We start from the raw sequence: 16,664 nt of genomic DNA, 5'->3' as shown, positions 1-16,664 counted from the left end.
TATTCTTGGCATAGGAGAAAAAGAAAAGAAATTTCAAACCAAGATCAAAGGAAAGCCAGTCCAATATTTGTCTAAAACATTTGAAGATCATGGAATCGAATTGCCCACGGACAAATATCCTGAAATAAAACAATTAATAGAGCAACGTTTGAAAGGTGGTATGTGCCACATTGACAACAAGGGAGATATTTTAGATTGGAATGACAAACACATCACTGCTCACTTTCATAAAATCACTGGAAAGGACCATGCATTGCTTGAAGTTGTAGTAAATCCAATCGCAGGTGTATTGTTTTATGATAACACGGGACCAGAGGCATACAAGGTGGAACATAGGGAACCATTTCTGCAGTATACCCGGTGTGAGCTCAAGGTCATAATAACATCAGTTACAAAACATTAGAAAGGTATTGTTGTCCTTACCTTGTAACCCTTATAGAATTAAGTTATTATCAACTGAGGAACACAACGCAAATGTTCAGAGTGAATGAGTTTAGCTTAACACCATCTTGACAGCACTTAAGTTATCATGGCGTTAATGTCTGAAGAAATCACCAAGTGGGTCTTAGATACCATTATCCTTAGCTTATATTGCATATTCATTACCTTAAAGAATCTGTATACAATGTGAATTAAGCGACAAAGCCCTTTCCATATTTAAATAGAAATCTCTGCATAAAGCAGAGTTGATTGTACAATTTCGACTATAACATGAGCATATGTTTATGAATCACTTTCAAATAGTAATGATACCAGGTGTTCGCGAAAAGGTGAGCGTATCCTGCCCCATAGGTGGCACCCGTCACAAACACATGCACAGGCGAGTCAGTTGTTCACCCGAAAAATATGGGAACATATGCTTCACATTTGGAACTGCCTCCACATGTCTACCATAAAACTGTTTGAAAGCTTTACTGGTGCCGTGAATGTTGTTACCTTGATCAAACAACTTCTGAGCAGGAGTCGTATGACGTTCTTTGACATTTTGGTGGATAGAACGTGCTCGATTGTATCTTAAAAGTTGCAAAAATGTAAACACCAAAGGTTGAAGCTACTGGAATACTGCTAGGCTTGAAGGGAAAGTTGACTATTGGAAAGTTGAAGTCATCCCTCTCATCATACAGTCTTATGGAGAGTGTTTTGTCACGATGAATCTTTATGCATAGGTCTAAATATGAAACAGGTGAGGCGGTCTCACTGATCTCCTTTATTTCTAGTCCAGACGCGTAAATCAGTGGAAGGGAATTGACTACTTGATTGTTATTGAACGATATGAGATCATCAATATACCTGAAGCGTAAGTTAAACTTCTTGGACTTATTACCGTCTTTTGATTTTGCCAATCTCAATAGAAATTATCCTTATCATCCTATATGTTTTACATATATGCACTTACTTATGCAATTCGTATAGATAATCAGGCACTCTCTGTTAACAGATATATTTACAGATATGTCAGCTGAGAAGTTACCTGTCAAGGTAGTTTTAACAGACGCCATCGAGGAAGACTTAACTGCCGAAGTCCCCATAGCTACAAGCAATCCTTTCCGCCCAACAGTATATGCAACTGAAAACTTTTTGGAGGAACTGTCTAACCGACTTCAAAATGGTTTGAACTGCTCTCATTATCTTAAGGTTGCTAATGTCATATTCTTACATAATAACACAATGATATATTCAACATGAGTGATGGAGCATACCTTACCTTTTCAGAATAACTTTGCCCCCAAAATATAACATTGTTGCTACTCTTATAGTAAGAATAAACATATTGCCAGAAATGAGGAAAAGAACTTCTTCGGAAAGCTTTGGTATGTTAAATGTGCTTTGCATCGCTGGATATCCCGTCTGTATGGGTACTGCAATGTAAGATCAGGAATGTGTCATGTGAGTGAACATAAAAATCCCCTTTGACCCCCCTGAACAACTGTCTTACATTGTATAGAATGAATGAGGGTCCTGACTGTAGCCCTTGGGCCCCTGAGCTTATCCTCTTCCTTATCTGAAAGGAGTTTGTCCAGATTGTGAGATGGTATCTTCTAATTGGGGTAAAAGTCAGAACTTCTAATTTGCCAAGTATTCACAGTCTACATGGTTTGTCATTTTTATTTGTACTTGCAGTATAACAATTGTTCAAGTAATGCGCATACAACCGTACAATACTTCAAGGTCAAATTCTAGGTGACATCATTTAACCTTTGGATTCATTATATTTAAGGGGGACAACTTTTATGAATGTAGGTGGTGGTTTTAGTAAAAAAAACTAATTTTCACATCTAGCCGTGTTCTGTTTATGTCGTTTTTCATAAAATGTAACTGTTTCTTGTTTTATTTAATTTGTATGTTGTTCAATTAGGATTAACATGTGAAACATATGTTCTAGATGTCCATATGCTCCCAGAGGGTGCAGTAAGAAGATGGAACAAAGAAATGCAAATCCTTCTTGGTAGCTCAAAGATTGGATTGATATACACGGCAACATCTCTTGCAGAGACATTAGATTTGCAACTGAAAGACACAAGCATTGACGGAGTTGTATTTGATGCATGCGTTATCGTATGTGATCATCCAGTTCAAATTCTTACCTTTGTCAGAAGCGTGTCAAAAGACGAATTTGATACCTTGATTCAAAGAAATGACGAGTTGTCCAAAGGTGTCCTGTATTCTTTAAGGGAATTTACCAATGAAAAATTTAACATTTTGAATGGTGTATTTGATATAGATGATTTGAAAGACAGTGCAGGTTTTGAAGACAAAAGAAATACCATTTTTGAGAAGTCTGGTCGTTATGTCAATCCCAGATCTCTTCACATGAATCCCAACAAATGCCGAAATTTATGCAAAGCCTTCTTCGTGGCAGCAGCTGTAGATCACACATCTAACCCTACATCATCAGACAAAATAGTTCTGCTGAAATGGGATGTCTATCAGCTTCTTGAAAAATACCTTGATGAACAACATGTAATTGTGAATTACGCATCCAAAGAAAGAGCAATTACTCTGATGAAGGAAGTCGCCAGAAGGTTATCAAGATCAGGGAAAACAGTGCTAAGAATGAAAACACTAAGGTGAGAGTTTTATCACACAGGCGATATTTGGTTGGTAATACGTCAAATTGTGTGCATCTGTTGAAATAGCCAAAGACAATATTGCGTTTAATGAACAAAAGTCCGTTTTCATGTGACACACAATGCCAACAAACAACATGTGACCAACTAATCAGCTAGATCAACAGTCAAAATAACCGCATTTGATCAAAACTGAAATGTCAAATAATCACGAAAACAAATTCATTGAAATAAAAATGTCAGTGTTGCGTATGTGATCCACGTGATGCGATCACGGCCTGGTACCATCGTCTCATGGCCACCAATAAGTATCGGGATGGTTGCCAAAGGGAAAATTGTTCCACTCTTCAGTAAGAGCTTTGCCGAGTTCATGTAGAGTTGACGGAAGGACAGGGCGTCGTGAGAGGGCAGTCTGCAGATCATTCCACATATGTATGATTGGGTTGAGTTCTGGTTACCGGGCTGACCATCCATGCAGACAAAAGTCCCCTGCTCTAAGAAGGCATCAGCGATGAGGATGAAGTCCGGTCTGATTGCACCAAGATACGGTCTCACTTACACATCAAGCATATCATCCCTGCAGCACAGAGCTGTCACCAAGCCCCGATGTAGGACATGGAGATCAGTTGGTCTCGCTCTACTGATCTCACGACGATCTGTGATGTCTAGACAGTATCACGCTACATCAATGAAAAGTAGTGGAGTCCAGTCCTGGTCTATGGTTGCAATCAGAAGAAACCAGTCTCCCGGCTGTTGGAACGATGTCGACCACCTGCAGGATGTTGGGGTGTTTCTTTTTAGCAGTATTGCAGAAACATCATGGCGGGGGACACCAGAAATGGTCACTGTACCCAAGTGGGGAATCGATCCGGGGCCTTCGGCGTGATGAGCCAACGCTTTAACCACCAGGCTACCCATCCGCCCTGCAAGTCGCTGGGAAGCTGATCCAAACATTTCCTATCGATTCCATGCCCTTCTGATCACACTTTGGCTGACACAAAATATGTTTGCGACGTGACGTTGTCTTTTCTGCCTAATTCTGCAGTTGGGGTAATATACACCTGCCACTATTTGTTAATGAATGATAAACACTTGCTCGTGATTTGGTCAGAATCGGGTAATGTTATTACCGTGGAAAGGGTTTTGTCCCTTTTATTGTGATAAACAGATTAAAATAAATAAATGCAGGGAAGAGTGTTTGGGTGATCCTGGCACTGTCAGTCATCATGAGCTCAGGGCCCTTGCCCCCTCTCCACGCAGACCAGACAGTGAATGGGACTTCTCCAAGGAAGCGCTGTCATATTAATAACTACCAGTAGTAGTAGTTCTTGTAAAATGCTACTGTCACTGTAGTAAGGTAAACATTTAATACGCATAAGTGGAGAAATACTGTGTATATCTGAAAGCATAAACTTGATATCTCAATCGAGTGAAATAACACAAGAACTACTTTCAGTTTGCCCCAATGGTTTTCAGAGAAATAGCAATAAGAATCAACAAGAAAACGATCATCTAAATATGTATAACATCTGTGTTGTTTTGTTGAATAACAAGTTTTTATCATCTCATAGTATAGTTTTACTCGAGGCTACTAATAAAACTATCAATGGGTCAGGTCACTCGATGAGATAACACTGTTATTGACAAAAAGACAAATATCCACTATTTACTATTCGTAAAGTTTTTATATATACCTTACATCTATATCAGCTAACTCGCCCACCCCCATCACCAGGAAAACTACACTCGCTTCATAAAATGGGTATGACACGGGGGCTCGTTTAGCATTCTCTATATCTCTTTATTTTCTCTATTTGACTGTAAAATGAAGGCATACCATACAATAATTGTTGAGCATCATAATATACAATTCATCAGCATATTTGCTTTTGGCTCTATATATTTTCTTATTGTTATTTACTTTTCAGAGAAGAGACCATCCCGCACAAGACCGAGCTTGCTACACCCCATGTAGGTGACTGTCTTGAAGATGATACCTTCCACTATGTGTCTGATTTTTGTCAGCTGCCAATCATCAAAGGCAAATGTTGGTTGTTCAGAGGTAAATCAAATGGTATTTGAATATGTTATTATAAACCAGCACACACCTGGGTTGACAAATATCCCATTGGTGTAAGCACATTTTCATCAGCCGAGTTGTGTATACCGACATGACTCAATATTTTACTGAACAGATTTGATCGAAAAGTGATATCACGGAAAGTTGGGGGGGGGGAGGGGGGGGAGTGTCATTCATTTGTACTTAACTGTTCTCATTAAGTTCTAATTAAATGCGTTCTTCTCCAACATTGTCATAACATACTTGCGACAACTGATGAAACCCAGAGTGATATATAGGATATCGTATGTGAATTGTAAATACGACAATTTCAATCACTTTTGAAGCACAGCTATTCAATTTATTCCAAATCCTAAGACCTGCACATCTATACTACTTCTTATGTTATCATTGTTCCCTCTCTTGTAGGTAATCCTTCTGCTGAGCATCTGTGTGGAGATTGCTTCTTGGAAATGTCTGTAGATTGTGAAAAACTTGGACGGGTGCTTGTTAACAGGAAGTTATTGCCAGAAAAGATACTGACTGGTACATTTGATTGGAAGTGCCTCTGGCGTTATGTCAATGTTGCTGAAGAACTAAGATCGGAATTCATAGACAGCATCAAATTATATTCAAAAGACATAGCCAGGAAGCTAATATCTGACCATGACACTAACTTTCATCGTACTTGTAAGACGCTTCAGACACCTAGCGCAGTGCCTAAATGTACTTTGTTCAGTGCTGAAACTGAAAAAAACACAAGGTCAGAAAACATTCAAAACACAACTATTCCATCATCACCTCATCGTACAGACCTACAACACATATATGCCGATTTTCCGATTTTCTGCGGCAGGCAACCTTCATCAGATTCTGGTTGTTACGGTTCAGATCGAAGGGTCAGTCCGGTCGGGTCAGTCACGTCAGTCAGATCCTGACATTGTAAAGTTTACTGAGTCAGAAAACACAGCTATTTCATCATCACCTCATCCTACTGACCCAAGACAACCAGAGGTTATTCCTTCGACGGAAAAGTTGCCTTCATTAGTCGGAAGTGTAGATACAAATGTCAGTACCAGAAACTGGTTAAAACTCCATTCAGAAAATGATGACTATGACACAGATCCTTCATAAGATTATTCTGTCGATAGTTCACTGTCTGATCTTGACAGTATACAGTTTACTGAATGATACAAGTGATTTTAGATTAGACGTACATGCAAGTACGCGTGGTTTTTGCATCCTGCTATGTTGATGTAACCTGATGTCTCAATCCGCGCAATTAAGAAAGGTTAATTTGACGGACCTTATGAAGACACCCTTATTGCACATCATGATAACAATAAATCAGTTATAGAAACAATATAACAAAGACTGATTTTGCGTAATATGCTCCTTTCGTATCAATATTTCTTCATACTGATTCGCAACTTTTGCAAGAACCAGGAGAAGCACACCTGTGTGTGACTTTCGGCATGTTGATAGATACATTGTAATGTCAATAACAATTTAAGAACAATTTAGGGACGCCTGTTGCCCACATATCACCGCAATCAGTGGGGCCAAAAGCAATGAATGTGTTTTATTCTTTTGCAATAGTCTTACTTGTATCGTTTACTATTTGTATTTTGGTATTGTATTCAAATGAAATTGTAATGTGTAGATGAAAGTTTAGACATGTTTGACAACACTGTCATGGTTTTGCACACTGTCATGGTTTCTAGCAGTCTAAATGCTAATTCATATACATACTTGAAATCATGAAGGTGCATTTGAGTTGATCTTGAACGTTACATCTCGCTAGATTCGATTCTGCATGCATGAAACGTTGTCCACAATTGTGTCATCTCTAGAAACCTATTTTCAAATTGATACATTATTAGAGATAGAAACTAAGAATACTATTTTAAGAAAGCAGGTTTTGTTTCTGCTTTAGTCATGTTTTCACTGTGTATGATCTTTGATATGTGTATATTATAGTGTTATTATATGGGCTTTTTCATTTTGGCCTGATATGGGATCAAGGTCTCTCAAATGATCGAAGCAACGCCGAATTCCAGTATGACAAACCTAGGACTTGTTCTTGTCGAATATGAAAGTACTCATATTATGACATTTGTATTGATCAACAGTCTGTTCCTATTTCTCCGCCTAATCAATTGTCTGCTTGCTTGAACGTGCTTTTCTCTATTGATTAAAACATGTGAATAAATGTAAGATTTTAAGTTTATTTTTAGTTTTAATGTGAGTGCACATGATCACAACAGTGCTGTCAATGATCGCATGACTCTGTTTGCTTTCAATCACAGCCACCAGTGTAAATATTATAGATTCTATTGAGTGAGTGATTTCGGTTTAACGTGGATTTGAATAGTAGTTCAGTTAATCACGATGTGTCAGCTTGATATGTCACAAAGTTCAGAAACTCCTCCGTATTTCATAACGCCCGAGTGCAAGGATGAGTTACTGTCGCCTAAACGTATGTTCCAACGATGTCTGTCGGTTTTTTTCAGAACACGGGGCACAAGAAAAGTTAGTAATGTGATACTTGTAATGCGGGCATCACTTCATTCCGAAACATATGCACTATCAGAATGAAGTATTTAATAAAATCACCTTTAGCTCCTACTTATAGACACAACATCATTTTATCGAACGATGACATAAGACATAAGTGACATAATAATAATAATAATAATAATAATAATAATAATAATGATAATAATATCGATTTTAAAATTAAATAGAACATGTTTTTGACAAAATATGCTATGTACATAATAATGTTTAATGATTTATCATATACAAAACCGTTACCTAAATTCGTGGATAACCTTGATTCGTGGATCGTGGTAATTATCGTGATATCTCGTAAATTAAGTCTCGTATGACGTCACACAGCGGTACTTTTGATGTACACACACTGCCACGCCTTGCTGACAAAAATGTTCCGAATCGCTGCATTACATGTAAGTACAGAAAAACCAAATGTTCAACACTGAGATAAATAGCACTAGATCACTAATACCAAATTTCATATTTACAAAACATCAAATAAAATATATACCGTAAGCACCACCTTTCTCACCTCTCGTCGTCTGCTTGTCTAGATGTCAATAAACATAAGTCACGTGCCTTGAGGTGCTGCTGTCTGTTAAAATTATAAATCTATGGAAACATTTTCGGGCCATCTCGTTCAGCTTTTTTGCATTTTCATAGGGTTCACAGACGCCTTCACGACAGGGATACAAAAGGTATTCGCCTACAGCTTTGACTAATGCTTACTTAGAAGTCAAAAACAATAAAATTGCAGTTCATAAAACGGCATTAAACTTCTCTGTACCCGAGAAAACACTGAGTGACAGAATAAAAGGCAAGATCGATGTTGACACATTCAGGTGCGACTCCAATTTTTGATGCAGAGCAAGAAACTAGACTTGTTGACCATGTAACATACATGACATCCATCGGATACGGATATAACAGGAAAGAGGTTGTCCAATTAAGGTCTAACTTTGCTTGTCAGTTAGGAAAACGTGACCTGTGCCATCCATTATCTGTCAAGGGGTTATATGGTCTGTTGGAGCGATGGCTGGAGTTGAAAGTTAGAAGTGCCAAGTCTCTCACCGAACTTCGTGCCAAAGCAAGTTCAGAGGAATGCATCAACAGATATTTTGATGAACTTGCCATGATTATGGACAAATACGGTTTCCAATCAAGACCAGAAGCAATTTATAACGTAGATGAGAAAGGAATCAACCAGTCCCATGTCGCACCGAAAATTGTTGTCTCAAGAAAGTCCGTGGCCTACGAGATTTCTTCAGAGAGATCGTCCGTCGTCACACTTTTGGGATGTGGAAACGCTCTGGGCACATTTATTCCACCTTTCTTTGTATTTGCGGGTGCTAGAATGCGCAGTGAATTGCTTGAAGGTTGTACAGCGGGAAGTGACGGAACTGTTTCTGAATCGGGATGATCAAATGGTGTTATAGTCCAAGATTACTTGGACAGGCATTTCCTTCGATATGCAACTCCAGCAACGCCGAATAGACCTTTGCTTCTTTTTTTGCGATGGCCACAAGTCGCACATTTCTCCGTCTCTGATAGACTGGGCAAAAGATCACAATATTGTGTTGTTTGTCCTCCCGGCTCACACAAGTCACATTTTGCAGCCAATGGACGTGGGATGTTTCGGCCCGTTTACAAAGATTTACAATGCCGAATGTCACAAACCGTTGAAGCCTGATGGTACCACAGTCAACAGATATAACATCGCCTCCGTAGCCTGCAGGGCATATTCTGCTGCTTTAACGCCTGGTCACTTGCAGTCGGCATTCAGAAAGTCAGGAATCTATCCCTTTTCGCCAGATATGATTGATAAACCTGCATTCCAACCAGCTGCTCTTATCCACGCATCACACGATGAAGACAAGTCGCAGCAAGTACCTGCCACTGACGACGTACACAGCCCACGTTTCAACCCAAACGAGGAGAAGGAAAATCTCGTCACTAACTTTGACCAAACCCAATTCTTTGATGACCAGCCTCACGTCATTCAGAAGAAGCAAATAAAACCGCGTAGATCTATCCACAAGATCGTTAGCGGCAAAGCCATAACTGAACCAGAGATAGAAATTCAAGTCAAAAACTATGTTAAAAGTTCAACTTCTAAACAGCCAGTACCAACCAAGTAACGACAAGCAAAGTCACATACATCAGGTGAACAATCTCAAAAGAAACATAAAAGTACCACCGAGCCAGCGGCGGGACCATCCGGTGCGATTAATCTACTATACAGCAGTGACGGTGAGGATTCGCCAATATCCGATGACGAAACATGTTGCTGTGTCATATTACAATATTGTTGTCATGTGCGCGTGCTTCGGACTCATGACACGTGTTATTGCCCTTGCCATGGTCTGCCATGCAAACCATCGGAAGAGTAGGACTGAAAGAGGACACGAACTTACCTGCAAATAGTGTACATAACTTTATTGACAAGATTCGTTTTGGAGTTGTGTGTTGAATAACTATGCTCTTCAACTGTTATCAGCCGACACAGAAATGCTGGTCGGTATAGATTCGAATACATAAAAACATATTACACAGTAACGGTACTGGGCTTTCGTACATAGCGATATAATAATCTACCACGTAATTCACGAATCAAGGTGACGTCACATTTTGTGTGCACATAAATGGCTGATGAATGCCAAATTCTGAAAGAGGTGTGTTTTGTTTCAGTGTGGTCAAATGGATATTTTTTAGAAGAAATATATATTAACTTAATGCATTACAGTTGTAAACCAATCACCGCACGCTTAGAGCTTGATAAGTAATTATGTTATACAATACAAGAAAGTCGGAAATATCTCAATGCCCCCTACCTATTGCTTAAACAAATGAAAGTCGATCGCAGTGGCCTGAGTTAGTCAATAGATGTCAAGGTACCTTTTACATTCTTAATTACGAATATTTGCTTATTCGTGTATGCAAGGGTTTTGGTGTTCTTGGCCGGAAGTGACACCTCGGTAACCTGCGGTATAAACAAGTATTGCTTTGATCACGTTATCAAAGAAGCACCACAACGTGCCAGGTAGTTACGTTTTACCATGACGTGTCAACTTCATGTGTGAGGAAACCGGAAGTCATAGAGGTCTTAGACGTTTATCACATAAGAGAAACCCACGACCACGGTAACAATTCTGACTTACCAATAACCATAGTCCGAGCCTATGTGGGATTCGAACTCAGAACCATCGGTTCCCTATATGCCAAATGGACGTCATAGACGACAGGGTCTTTGACATGAAGTAATTTTGAATATTAACAATAGTATAGATGTACACTACAGGGGTAACGTTGAAAGTTGATTTGAAAAGGTTGACGATTAAAACACTCTTCGATATCATCATCTGAGAATATTTGTAATATGCAAGACATAATCATCCAACGCATTCAATTATATGCCCCTGTAAAAAAGTTAAGCACCAAATGAAATAGCCTTTTCTGGCGAAATACATACTGAGATCGGACAAATGATGCTGATTATCTAATAATGAATGCATGAAGATTCAGTGACAAAACTCCTTTTTACCTCCACCTCTGGTTGCGATGCAAGCAACACATCTTCGTCACATGGAATGGACCAGGCGTCGCACAAAGTCCGGTGAGATATCTGTCCATATCTGCTGGAGCATGTTTCGAAGTTCCTGGAGTGTCTGTGGAACACGTGGTTGACGTCGAAGGCGCTGATCCATCTCATCCCACATGTGCTCGATTGGTGAGAGATCAGGGGAGCGAGCCGGCCAGGGGATGACATTCAGGTTGTTTTGTTGCAGAGAATTCTGAACAAGTCGAGCAATATGAGGCCGGGCGTTGTCATGTTGAAAGGTAATGCCTGGGCCATGACGACGCAAAAAACAACAGGGCCGATGATCTCGTCGCGGTAGCGCTGTCCATTGAGTTTTCCTTCTACCACTATCAAATGGGTCCTCTGTCTTGCTGTAATCCCAACCCCGTACCATAACGCTGTCGCCCCCGAACCGATCTTCTTCCATAACCACAATGATTGACGTAACGTTCACCTCGACGTCGGTACACTCGAATCCGTCCATCGCTGTGGCTGAGGTGAAAACGAGACTCGTCAGTGAATAGAACTTGTCCCCACTGCATGGCCGTCCAGCGTAGGCGCTGTCTCCACCACTGTAGACGTGCTTGACGGTGGTTTCCTGTCAAAATGGGACGTCTGACGGGTCTTCTGGCGACAATCCCTGCACATCTGAGGCGGCGACGTACCGTTTGTCGAAGGCCAGGGATGCTTCTTGCAGTCGCTGTTGCTGGCTGTTCGAATCCAGTTGTCTTGTCGATCATCGGTTACGCTTGGCCTGCCCCTCCGAAGATGGTCTCAGACTGCATTCGTCTGTTGCCAACGTTGCCATAAAAACCAAATGGTGTTTCTGTGGACGTTAAATTGTTTTGCAACATCACGTTGACTCGATCCTGCTTCAAGCATACCAATGGCTCGCAGACGCTCATTTTCGGACAGGCATGGCATTTCGTAATGTTGAATAATTGCGTAATTTAGTTGTTTTTCTGAGTGGTTGTCAGCACGATGCTAAACAATGCATATGGAATCCCGTTAACGCACATGTTTTCATACCATTCTTGGGTAGTGAAATGCACGGGGCTTGCATAAAAGTCAACTTTTGAATGGAATGCATGCTTTTCTGTAGCAGTTGCGTTTTTTGTGACTTGATTCAAAACATGTACTACAACATTTACTTGTTTCAAAAATACACTAAAATATTGGTGTCACAGGCACTTTTGTTGTTGAGTATATATGAACTCTGACATGATTCCAAAAGTTTCTTTAGATCCATTGGCGTGTTCTTAAACGTGATCTCGTGTGTCTCATAGGGACACAGTAAAAACGTTCATTCTATAAAATACAGTTGAACCTGGTTAATCCGGACTATCAACGAATAGCCCCTTTTCATACGTGTAAGCGTTCCTGGCAGCGGATGTACGGGGTTCGGACTCCCAAGATATATATACATTGACTACAAAAGCATCTCGTTTGATACCAAAACTCCTTTTTACTCTTAATGATCTTCTTTACATGCAAAAACATTCCAGGCCCTTGAAACATGCATCAATACATGAAAACACATTCTGCATACTACCTTTCATCTTTTGAACACCAGCTCCAAAGTGTCTTTCTATTCATCTATTTACTTTTTCAAAAATGTCATGATTGCTATACTGTAAAGCTCTCGTAAAATCGTTTATGCCCTCCATGGTGAAATCGACGAAGGTAACATGATAACGTTGCACTTATGTTGGAGATATATATGAAATATAGATGATATAAATGAAAGCAATTGTTCTTGGGGCGTTGGAATGGGTTCGAAATGAGTTACGAATTACGGATTATACAGGTCTTCTTGGGACTCACTCAATTCACACGCAACAAGGAATCAGTAATTCTTTATAGATCGTAGATTATTCTCTAATAACCCCCACCGTATCCAATAACTGTACAATTGAAATACTATCAGTGCGACAATGCTGACCATGAGATCTCTTGTAATCAAGTAGGCACCAACTGGTAAGAAGATCAGCACCACCAGGCTCAGAAGTATCTGCTGCTCAAGTATGTCTCGATGTAATGTTGGGGATATCAACATCATGTGACCTCTGACAATACTGAAAGATGAAACATCAGCTATTTAACAAATATATGAATGTAAATATATATTTACATATGCATGTATTACAAAGAGTGTATGAGTTGAAAAGTGAAACCCAGCGATGCTACTTCATACAGTTTGTAATTAAGAGAAGACGCGTACACATCAGAGTACGCATCACTTAATAAGAAATGTAAAAAAGTACAGCATCACTTGGGTCAGTGATGAACGTTGGGTAGTGTCATCCGTAACATCAATTGTGACACATGATTGCGTACATGCTTGTCGTAAGAGGCTCGGGATCGGGATCGGGTGGTCATGTCATCGTCATTAACTGCTGAGTGCATCGTTAAACAACAAACAAACAAACAGTGAAACATACACTTGCAAATTGTCATACTTACATTCACATACAGAAACCGAAATCATACAGCTATCGTTATCGAAATAATCTTTAAATGTTTTTTTGCTTCTTATGTCTATGTAATTGCCGCTATCAAGAGAATCATACAATATGCTGACACACATTCTAGTGGGTATAAATGTCATATAATTACGTACAGGTTGTATCGGAATATAGGAGCATAGGGTTCTAAGACGGTACAAGTACTGTGCAGAATTGCGTCCCCTTTGGATCTTATATGCTTTGGAACCAATCTCAATTTCCATTCACCAAATTTGTATCCTCGTTTTGTCAACAAGACAAATGTTTGTCAAACCTGATTAAAGATAAGGTGTACATCTAAGAGATATTTCCGGAAGAAGAAATAACAAGGAATGGCAGCTAACTTTTTTCGATAACTCATCAGAAGGGTGTACAGTATTTCACCTATTACATGCTGGATATCCAATACACACCGGCCTTACATGTGCTCCTTGGATCGTCAGTAACACACATGAGAACCTTGAATCGTCAGTAAACACATGAGAACCTTGGATCGTCAGTAAAACACATGAGAACCTTGAATCGTCAGTAAAACACATGAGAACCTTGGATCGTCAGTAACACACATGTGCTCCTTGGATCGTCAGTAACACACATGAGAACCTTGAATCGTCAGTAAAACACATGAGAACCTTGGATCGTCAGTAAAACACATGAGAACCTTGAATCGTCAGTAAAACACATGAGAACCTTGGATCGTCAGTAACACACATGTGCTCCTTGGATCGTCAGTAACACACATGAGAACCTTGGATCGTCAGTAAAACACATGAGAACCTTGGATCGTCAGTAACACACATGAGAACCTTGAATCGTCAGTAAAACACATGAGAACCTTGGATCGTCAGTAACACACATGTGCTCCTTGGATCGTCAGTAACACACATGAGAACCTTGGATCGTCAGTAAAACACATGAGAACCTTGGATCGTCAGTAAAACACATGAGAACCTTGGATCGTCAGTAACACACATGTGCCCCTTGGATCGTCAGTAACACACATGAGAACCTTGGATCGTCAGTAACACACATGTGCTCCTTGGATCGTCAGTAACACACATGAGAACCTTGGATGGTCAGTAACACACATGAGAACCTTGGATCGTCAGTAACACACATGTGCACCTTTGATCGTCAGTAACACACATGAGAACCTTGGATCGTCAGTAACACACATGTGCACCTTTGATCGTCAGTAACACATATGTGCTCCTTAGATCGTCATCAGTAACACACATGAGAACCTTGGATCGTCCGTAACACATTTGTGCTCTTTGGATCGTCAGAAACACATATTCTCCTTGGATCTTTAGTAACACACCTGTGCTCCTTGGATCGCCAGCAACACACATGAGAACCTTGCATCGTCAGTAACACACATGTTCTCCTTGGATCGTCAGTAACAGACATGTGCTCCTTTGATCGTCAGTAACACACATGTGCTCCTTGGATCGTCAGTAACACACATCAGAACCTTGGTTGGTCAGTAACACACATGAGAACCTTGGATCGTCAGTAACACACATGAGAACCTTGGATCGTCAGTAAAACACATGAGAACCTTGGATGGTCAGTAAAACACATGAGAACCTTGGATCGTCAGTAACACACATGTGCTCCTTGGATCGTCAGTAACACACATGAGAACTTTGAATGGTCAGTAACACACATGAGAACCTTGGATCGACAGTAACACACATGTGCACCTTTGATCGTCAGTAACACATATGTGCTCCTTAGATCGTCATCAGTAACACACATGAGAACCTTGGATCGTCAGTAAAACACATGTGCTCTTTGGATCGTCAGTAACAGACATGTGCTCCTTTGATCGTCAGTAACACATATGTTCTCCTTGGATCGTCAGTAACACACATGTGCTCTTTGGATGGTCAGTAACACACATGTGCTCCTTGGATCGTCAGTAACACACAAGAGAACCTTGGATGGTCAGTAACACACATGAGAACCTTGGATCGTCAGTAACACACATGTGCACCTTTGATCGTCAGTAACACATATGTGCTCCTTAGATCGTCATCAGTGACACACATGAGAACCTTGGATCGTCAGTAACACACATGTGCTCTTTGGATCGTCAGAAACACATATTCTCCTTGGATCTTTAGTAACACACCTGTGCTCCTTGGATCGTCAGCAACACACATGAGAACCTTGCATCGTCAGTAACAGACATGTGCTCTTTGGATCGTCAGTAAAACATATGTTCTCCTTGGATCGTCAGTAACACACATGAGAACCTTGGATCGTCAGTAACACAAATGTGCTCCTTGGATCGTCAGTAATACACATGTGCTCCTTGAATGGTCAGTAACACACATGAGAACCATGGATCGTCAGTCACACACATGTGCTCCTTGGATCGTCAGTAACACACATGAGAACCTTGCATCGTCAGTAACACAAATGTTCTCTGTGGATCGTCAGCAACACACATGTGCTCCTTGGATCATCAGTAACACATATCTGCTCTTTGGATCGTCAGTAACACATATGTGCTCCTTGGATCGTCAGTAACACACATGTGCTCTTTGGATCGTCAGTAACACACATGTGCTCCTTGGATCGTCAGTACTACACATGTGCTCCTTGGATGGTCAGTAACACACATGAGAACCTTGGATCGTCAGTAACACACATGGGCACCTTTGATCGTCAGTAACACATATGTGCTCCTTAGATCGTCATCAGTAACACACATGAGAACCTTGGATCGTCAGTAACACACATGTGCTCTTTGGATCGTCAGAAACACATTTTCTCCTTGGATCTTTAGTAACACACATGTGCTCCTTGGATCGTCAGCAACACACATGTTCTCCTTGGATCGTCAGTAACACAAATGTGCTCCTTGGATCGTCAGTAATACACATGTGCTC

At 40.3% G+C, this 16,664-nt stretch overlaps 1 protein-coding gene and 1 pseudogene across 1 annotated transcript; both read left to right on the top strand.

Annotated features, from left to right (window-relative positions):
• The first annotated feature begins 1,452 nt into the window (after positions 1 to 1,452).
• On the top strand, positions 1,453 to 7,282 carry LOC139454858 (uncharacterized). Its single transcript, XM_071236476.1, has 5 exons — positions 1,453 to 1,609; positions 2,384 to 3,068; positions 4,997 to 5,109; positions 5,557 to 5,673; positions 7,260 to 7,282. The coding sequence occupies exons 1-5, from the start codon at positions 1,453 to 1,455 to the stop codon at positions 7,280 to 7,282; spliced, it is 1,095 nt and encodes a 364-aa protein (XP_071092577.1).
• Positions 7,283 to 8,039: 757 nt separating this feature from the next.
• Positions 8,040 to 9,366, top strand: LOC139454857 (uncharacterized; annotated as a pseudogene).
• The last annotated feature ends 7,298 nt before the right edge of the window (positions 9,367 to 16,664 follow it).

This window comes from Haliotis cracherodii, unplaced genomic scaffold (assembly GCF_022045235.1).
Source record: "Haliotis cracherodii isolate W230 unplaced genomic scaffold, xgHalCrac1.p SCAF_11, whole genome shotgun sequence".
Classification (NCBI taxonomy): Eukaryota; Metazoa; Mollusca; class Gastropoda; order Lepetellida; family Haliotidae; genus Haliotis; species Haliotis cracherodii.
Note: the sequence above shows the minus strand (reverse complement) of the source record. Positions and strands in the feature narration are given on the sequence as shown.

What these genes read in the sequence shown, in the direction of transcription:
- LOC139454858 (XM_071236476.1), top strand. Translation starts at nt 1,453, where the DNA reads ATGTCAGCTGAGAAGTTACCTGTCAAGGTAGTTTTAACAGACGCCATC. An exon ending in CTAAGAATGAAAACACTAAG is followed by an intron (nt 3,069 to 4,996) that starts GTGAGAGTTTTA and finishes TTTACTTTTCAG; the next exon opens with AGAAGAGACCATCCCGCACA. An exon ending in GCCAGAAAAGATACTGACTG is followed by an intron (nt 5,674 to 7,259) that starts GTACATTTGATT and finishes ATTGATCAACAG; the next exon opens with TCTGTTCCTATTTCTCCGCC.